The sequence below is a fragment of the Eimeria acervulina genome, genomic scaffold (assembly GCF_000499425.1).
Source record: "Eimeria acervulina Houghton genomic scaffold, Eah_scaff667, whole genome shotgun sequence".
NCBI lineage: Eukaryota > Apicomplexa > Conoidasida > Eucoccidiorida > Eimeriidae > Eimeria > Eimeria acervulina.
Genome location: NW_013549667.1, coordinates 1,918 through 10,175, shown reverse-complemented (window position 1 = coordinate 10,175; position 8,258 = coordinate 1,918). Strand labels below are relative to the sequence as shown.

At 50.3% G+C, this 8,258-nt stretch overlaps 1 protein-coding gene across 1 annotated transcript; it reads right to left on the bottom strand.

Annotated features, from left to right (window-relative positions):
* Nucleotides 1-2,414: 2,414 nt before the first annotated feature.
* EAH_00045930 (F11M21.28-like 3 CCCH RNA binding domain protein involved in RNA metabolism, related) lies at nt 2,415-5,216 on the bottom strand (the record flags this gene model as incomplete). Its single annotated transcript, XM_013394738.1, has 1 exon — nt 2,415-5,216. One exon carries the CDS (start codon nt 5,214-5,216, stop codon nt 2,415-2,417), a length of 2,802 nt encoding a protein of 933 aa, XP_013250192.1.
* Nucleotides 5,217-8,258: the final 3,042 nt, after the last annotated feature.

Genomic DNA, 8,258 nt, shown 5'->3' with positions numbered 1-8,258 from the left:
TGGAACGCAGTAACAGCAAATGGACTGAGTCACTTAGCTGGTAGAAGAGCCTGTGGGCTCTATAGATTTACCAAAAGCTCCAGCAGCGAGGGGGATTTAAATGTTCTAGCTCCTTCTGTTACAGATTCTTCGTAGATCGTGCTCCAGAATCTATCACAGCATGATGGCAGCGAAATCTCCACAGCCTGATGGTCAGGCAGAGACCGCAAGCCCTACTATATTTCAATATTTGCAGCTCTATATTTAGCATAATTCATCAAACCGGATTTATTTCGTTCCCTGCACCGAACGGCCATACAATACAACAGTGCATTCCTTGGCCCGACATTTTCTGGTTCCTCTGGTTGAATGGATATGCCGCTGGCTGATCAGTCTCAGTTTGTTTCTTTTGTTTATCCTCCTCGTCTGTGCCTTTTTTTGTCTGGAAGCCAGAGGGAGAGGCAAAAGAGAAGGAGGAACCCCAAAAGAGGGGGCTAAGAGCGTAGACAGACAAAAGCAAAAGCAGAAAATGCTAACTCCAGGAAGAAACGAACCAAACGAATGAAATAGAGCTAAAAAAAGCAGAATATTGCCACAGGGAAGATCCAAAGAAGCTCAGAAAAGGAGACATTTTTCTTTCCTTCAACTTTTTCTTCTTTGTCTGCGTGGGCTGCGTTTGCCCTTTTGCCTCCGTATCGCTCTTTTAGCCGCTCCAGCAGCAGCAGCAGGTACCAAACAAGCCATACTATATATACATATATTTATTTGTAAATACGTATCTATGTGCGTATTTGTCATATTTGTGTATGAATGTATCTATGCATGTATATTTACATATATGTATGTGTATGGGCAGAAGCCAATTAAACATTAAAAGCAATGAGCGAATTATAGCATGAGGGAAGAACAAAACTAAACATAAAAAACCAACTGCAAGCTACAATCTTTGCTGCTCAAGGCAAGGACACAGTAAAGAAGCAACGTTGATGCTTCTCGCTGCCATATATTGGTTGGTTGTTTGTAAGTGGTGTTTGCCTTTTGCTTGTTTTGAAAGATCTTTTTTGTATCTAAAAAGCAGCAGCATAGACATCGTTGCGTGCTTGCTGTTTGCTTCCTCTTTTTTCTTTCTCGTTTAAATGCGCGCTCAAAAGCTCCTTGCTCTTCTTCTTTGCTTGTTATTACACTTTTCGTTGAATGCAAATTTCTTTTTAGCTTCTCCCCCTGTCTTTGTGCGTTTCTGCTTTTCATTTTCTTCCTCCCTTTCATTTTCCTATTTCCTTTTTCTCGGTTTCTTTTTTGCCTCTGACCCGGCGATCTCCTTGCTTCCGCATGCTTTTAAGAATAGTTTTTATTACATATAATACTAATAGAGCAAATTCTTCATATATTTTGCCGTCAATATTGCCATTGAATTCCGTACAAATGCAACCGTATCTTTATACTGCTTCCCGTCTTTTGTTTACGCACGAAATATTGCGAGTCTTCTTCGTTTCTCCTTTCCTCTAGTATAAAGGCAAATACACCTTCGTCTTATTCTTTGTCAGAATTTATTTTGATAATGATGTTGTGGATTCCGGTGTCTGTTGCATTGCTCATAGTGCACAACCCGAAGGCATTCGTCTACTTTTCTCTGTCTTTTTCTTCAATTTCTTTCGCCTTTTCTCGAAGCATCTTACCATGAATAGGTATATGCATATATTTGCGCGTATGTGCATATGTGCACATGTGTATTTGTATGTTTTTCTACGTGTATGCACGCATATTATGTATATATATATGCTGTCCTGCTCGTCTTTAGGTATCCGTGTTTGTTCATTTGCCGTTTCCCCAGCTATTCATTGATATTTGTTTTCTCTGATATCTCTATTTGCTTATCTTAATTCTCTTTTTCCGGTCTTCGTGTGTTCACTTGTGCATCATGTGAGGCATTTTGGGGGTTCTGCCCCGTCGTTTGTCAATTATTCTGCACTCAAAAGAGAAAACAAATGTCCTGAAAAAATCCATGAAAATACAACAACAAAACACGAAAAACAAAACGAAAGAAACTGGCTTCTTTTTCTTGGGTCAGCGCGCTCTGCTTCCAAGAGGAAACCGAGCAGATGCCTATACACCCCAAGGGGACAAGCAAAACCAGAAAAAGAACAATACTATATCGAAATCGAAGAAGCAGTCTCATTCGTTGAATCATGATGCGCTTGCTCCGCTTGCTGCTGCTGGTGCTGCTGCTGCTGGTGCTGCTGGTAGCTCGTCCGCAGCAACTCCAGAAGCACGAGAACCAGTGGCTTCTGCTGCTGAAGCAGTTGCAGCAGCCGCAAACCGTACCGATGGGTGTTCCGAACCTCTTCAGCTCAAGCAGCTGCTGCGGTGGTGTCCGTTGCTGCTGCTGCTCTTTTTGCCGCTGCCGCTGCAGCTGCTTCTTCTGGCGCTTCTGCTGCTCATCCGTCGCTTGTGAAGGCAGCAGGCGACTGCTGAGAAGTTATTTCCCTGCTGCTGGTCTCATCAGCGTTGAAGAGTGCTGCAGCAACGGGAAGAGGATAGCCTGTCTGTTGTTGTTGCTGCTGCTGCTGCGCCTGAGGCTGCACTGGAGAGAGGGTGCGAGCTGTCAAGGGGGTTTGGGAGCAAGTTGTAATTTGAGGAGAAGGATCTGCTGCTGCTGCTTCTGTGGCGTTGCGGGGCAGCAACAGCTGCTGTTGCTGCGGTGTGTGCTGTTGCTGTTGCTGCTGGTAAAAGAGCAGCTTTTGCTGCTGCTGGCATACAACGCCCGAGCACAAGGTGCGGCCGTTGCTGCTGCCATTGCTGCTGCTCAACGCGTTGTTTATGAAGGACCGCTGGTAAGGCTGAGATGCAGCGCCGTTGCTGCTGCTGCTGTTGCTGCTCTTGCGAAATCCAAACTGCTGCTGCAGCCCCCCTCGGGCCGGTGGGGGGGGAGCAGTGCTGCTACTAAGAGAAACCAAGTGTGCAGTCTTCTGCTGCTGCTGCTGCTGCGGTTGCTGCTGCTGCTGCTCTTTATCTCCCCCGTCTTTAGATATGCAATTGCGGACCACTTCCCGCTGCAGCAGCTTTGTTTCTGCTGCTTGTAAAAAACCTGCTGGTGCTGCTCCTGCAGGTGCCTGGAGCCGCGGTTGCTCTTGGTGCTGCAGCTGCAGCTGCAGCTGGTGCTGCTGCAGCAGCAACAGACTCTTTTCAATGTCTTGAAAGCCTGAGAGATTGCTGCTGCTGCTGCTGTAGTCTATGGGCCTGACCAATGACTCCGTTTGCTGCGCGTGCTCCACTTGCTCCTGGATTTGCTGCTGCAGCTGTTGCTTTAGTTGCTGCTGTAGCTGCTGCTGCAGTTGCTGCTGCAGCTGTTGCTTTAGTTGCTGCTGCAGCTGCTGCTGCAGTTGCTGCTCCAGCTGCTGCTGTATCTGCCGGGCTGCATCCTTTTCTGTTTGCTGCCGAGTGTATGTTTGGATGCCGCTGACGGGCCCCCGTACTTGAGAAGAACAGAAATGGCGGTTGCCTCGTGGCTGCTGCTGCTGCTGCTGCTGTTGCTGCTGCTGCGGGGGCTTGTGCAACGGTTGCTGGTGCTGCAGTTGCTGCAGGTGTGGCAGTTGCTGCAGTGGCTGCTGGAGTCTGCTTGATAGAAACGAAGCCGACCGCTTCAAGACCGGCGTTTGCTGCAGGTGTCTCTCTTGTTGCTGGGCCTGCTGCTGATGCTGCTGTTGCTGTTGATGCTGCCTAGAGGGTATATAGTCCAGAGTTAGGCGTTGCAGCTGCGTACTTATGCTTACCGCTGCTGCTGCTGCATCAGCGTCTGCGGCTTCATCTGATTGCCTGAGTGGGGATGCACTGCTAGGCAGCTGCTGACTCCCGTGCTCATGCTGCTGCTGCTGCTGTTGCTGCTGTTGCTCCAGAGGATCCCAACCCCGCGCCAAAGCGATCGCTTGCAGAACAGCCAAAATCGTCTCGTTTGTCAGCGGCGGCATCTGCTGCTGCTGCTCTTGCTGCTGCTGCAGTCGCTGTCGCAGCAACATTTCTTCTTCCTCCCGCTGCCGCTGTTGTTGCAGCTGCAACTGCAGCAGCAGCTGCTGCTGCTGCTGCTGGTCTTGCTGCTGTGACGGGGGCATGCTGCTGGCGAGCCTCAGCGCAAGATCAATTGTCAGCTGCAGCTGCGACAGCGTCATGTCCATCGCCTGGGGCCCCAGAAGCTGCACAGCAATGGGTGTCGCCTCTTCTTCGGAAAGCTGCTGCTGTTGCTGTTGCTGTTGCTGTTGCTGCTGCTGCTGCTGCTGCAGCTGGTGATGTAGTTGCTGCTGCAGCTGCTGCTGCAACTGCTGCTGCAGCTGTAGTTGCAGCTGTCGCTGCTGCTGCTGTCTTTCTAGGTGAAGCTTTTCAAAGCTGCGCAGGGGATGCAACGAGTCGGAGGTGGTATGTGGGCTTCTGCTGCTTGCTTTTGCTGCTGCTGCATCTGCTGCTGCAGTTTCTGGAGTGACTGTTGCTGAGAGTTGTTTGGTTGGTCCGGCACCTTTTGTCTGATGTTGCTGCATCAGCATCTGCTGTTGCTGCTGTTGAGGCTGTACCTGGTTTTGATGGTGTTGCTGCAGCAGTAAGTCTAAGGCAGCAGCCCCTTCTGCTGCTGCTAGCTGGCTCTCAGCAGCCACGAGAGGATGCACAGGAGTCTGACCGTCTTCGGGGCCTCCCCCAACGAAGCAGAGCGACTGGCGAGTGGAGGGGCTCACAGTAGATGTCAATGCACCATCATGTTGCTGCTGCTGCTTCTGCTGATGCTGCTCCGTCTGCTGCTGCTGCTGCGCCTGCTGCGCCTGGCCCGGTTGCTGCTGCGGGCTGTCCCCGCTGCTGCTGCTAGCAGCAGCAGCTGCTGCTGCCTTGTGAACCGTTCCAAAGTCTGGGAGCAGCAAAGGTGCCGTTCCCTTTGCTGTAGCGTCGACTTGCAGGGGCGCGCGTTGGGGAGCTGGGGCGGTGACAGCAGTTGTTGCTGTTGCTGCTGCTACTGCTGCTGTGGCTGGCTGGAGGCCTAAGGGGGGCCCCTGGGGGCCCCAGAGGGCACGGATGAGAGGCAAGGCGAAGGGGTCTCGTAGTTCGGATGTATGATGCGCAAACGGACAGAAATGACGGAGACAATCGGGGAAAACGGAGCACAAGTGCGTTTTATATGTCAGGGGGTGGTAGAGTTCTTCTTCTTTACTGTGAGCAAACGAACAGAAACGGCCTCTGTTGCAGTGCCGCACCAAATTCATTTTTTTGTTGCACCGCCGAAACTCTATGCCAGGGCACAGCTGGGGGCTGCGGCAGCAACACACATGCACACATGCATGCATGCACGCATGCAGGTGTGGATGCATGCATGCACGTGTAGATAAATGCATGGTTGCATGCACAGCATACACAGAGGAAAGACGAAAAACAAAACATCCGCCAGGCAATAAGGACCAATCACTGCATGCAGACACACAAAGCAATGCCCCCCCTTCCATCCACCCACCCACCCACACACTACAAGAAGGCAGAGAAAAGAATATAAAGCACAAAGAGAGAAAATGAACAAACAAGCCTCTCGACAGGAACGACGGACAACATGAGATCAGCAAACAAGACAGCAGCAAAACCAACAAACTGCAGCGCGAACCCCAATCGAATGCAGCAAATAACTAATGAAGGCAGGGCACCACAAAGCATAGTTTAAACAAACAAAAGAGGATCTACGAGCAGCAGGAAAAAAAAGCAGAAAGAGATAACAGCGGCAATGCGCTCCCACAGCAGTTGCAGATTCACCTTCGAAAAGGATATAAAACAACCAGTTAGAACATCAACAAAGAAATCGCCAAACAAGTGAGAAAAACGATGCAAAGGAAGAAAAACTACAAGCATTCACATCACCACCAGCAACGGGAACAACAGCGGCAGCAGCAACAGCAGCAACAGCAGCAGCAAACAGCAACGGCACCAGCAACACCACAGCTACAGCAGCAGCAGCAGCAAGAGCAGCCGCAACAACAGCTGCAGCAGCAGCATCATTCTTACAAGTAGAGTATTTCATAAGGATTTCGTCTCTGCCAAGTAAGACAGTGGGAGTGAGGACAGGCGTCAGGGTTTGTGCACTGATTTCTGCGGTGTTGTTCGCACAGCTGCGTCCGAAAGGTCCCTAGTTCTATTTCATTTAAGGTGTAGTGTTTGCTTAAAGAAGGAGGGGGAGACGGCATAGACAGACCCAAACCCCTACGATGGGGCCCCCCGAGGCCCCCATTACTCCCCCTTGGGGCCCCTGCAGCGCTGCCCTGGAGCGAAAGCGAAGGCACCAGGGCCCCCAGTGGGGCAGTCTGACAGACAGGCTGCATGATGTAAGCAAGGGTGGCAGCGCAGGCGGAGTCTGTAGCTAGCTAGCTAGCTAGCTAGCTGGCTAGCTAGCTACCTGGCCAGCTAGCTAGCTAGCTAGCTAGCTACCGCGCTAGATCGCTAGCTGCGAAACGACCCTGCGCGAGGGAGCGAGAAACCAAAGAGGCCCTCTAGGCCCGAAGGGCCCCAAGGAGAACACAAAATGAATAGCCGAGAGTCTGTGTTGGGGGCCGGAAGAAAAGCAGACAAAGACAACAAATACAGCGGAGGCAGCCGCGTGCTTTTGCACTCTGTTTAGAACAACGGGTGCGATGGGAGGGAGGCGCCTAAATGAACAAAAGAAAAAGGAAAATGCATCTCCCTGGTAGTTTAAGGCGGCAAACAGGAGAGGCGGCTGCTGTCGAGACACCTGAACGCTGCAGCAGATGGGGCCTCCTTCGTGCTGCTGGGGGCCTCTGCAGCTGAGGAGGCAGAGCTATGACTGATTTGCACCAACCCAAACAGCACACACAAACTCTTGTTGTAGGAAACAAAAACCCGTCTTGTTGTGTTAATAGAGAGAAGAGCAGGCACAGACGAGTGCCCGCGAGACCTGAGTGTACTATGGGCCCTCCTCCGGGAGTATCAACCCCAACGAAATACAAATATGAGGGGCAGATTCTGATAGGAGCCAAGATTTATGAGATGAGGTGTATGTACACCCGAGTTGCTGCCTCGCTGCTGCTGCGCTGCCTGCGCCGCGGAGAGCGAGGAGGCGCAGAGAGGAGTCAGTGAAATTTGGTTGCAATAAAACAGAAGAGGAAAACAAGTGGCCGGGAGAGAAGGAGGCCGCGCACCAGATGAGATGCGATGCAGCTGGAGCGTAGATACAGCTGCTGCAGAGATAGCGGCAGGCGTAGGGAGGAGGAGACACGCCACAAGTGAGAGATTATTGACTCTAATTAAGAGCGATTAGAATGAAATTGCTTCCAAATCATCGGCCCCAAACAACAAATAGCGACAAAACAAATCTTCTATTCGTCTTTACTCCACAGCCTCTACAGCTGACAACGCAGGCGGGCTGGTTATCCGTCGGCTCTGGGGGTGTACAAGCAGCGCTGTTGCTGCTGCTACACGGCTGCAGCTGCAGCTGCTGCTGCTGCATCTGACAGACCCAAAGCCCTAAAACCTTGTAAATAATATAAAATATAATATTTAAAAACCGTTTAGTAGCTTCTGATTTCCCAATTCTGATGAAAAAATGCGGTTTCCAAGCAGACCAACACGGCCGCATGCGCTGATCCCACAGGGTCACCTAGAAAGCTGAACGACTTCAACACATGAAAGCAAACCTTGCACTCAACTTCTTTAGAAAAAAAGCAAAAATACGAAGGATTTACTACTGCTTAAAACAGCTTTCCTTCTCTGTCTAGGTGAGTTAATCTCCGGATTCCTCTCAGAGGCTTGGAGTGAGGAACCGCTTGCTTGCCTGTATGACGCTCCGCCGCGGTGGGCTGGACTCCGCCGTTCAGTCGACGTGAACCCGGCAGAAAAAGCGAAAACAACAACTATTTTTAAAGAGCAAAACCAAATATTGAATCGCTTACTTTGGATGCAAACTCAGGGAGAAAGTGTCTAACGCAACGCGGATACGCTGTCCTGTCAGTTGTGCGGCATACAGATTCGGCGGATAGCACGAACGCCACAGAATTTGAAATAAATCAACTGTCTCGTAATAAAAAAAATAAAGACCAATTATGGGCAGGTTCAGAGAACGGAATGCAGACCACAGTACTTCCAGGTGTACCGGCACCTCAAAACGGAACAATGGGAGTGAGGAAAACTAGTTCAGTTATTATGTCGTCCGACAACAAAACCTAGAGATGAAATATACTCAAAAATGAAGGTTCAAAAACTATTTAACTGTTTATTTTATTTTCTCCCCCTATTTATCTCCACAATTACAC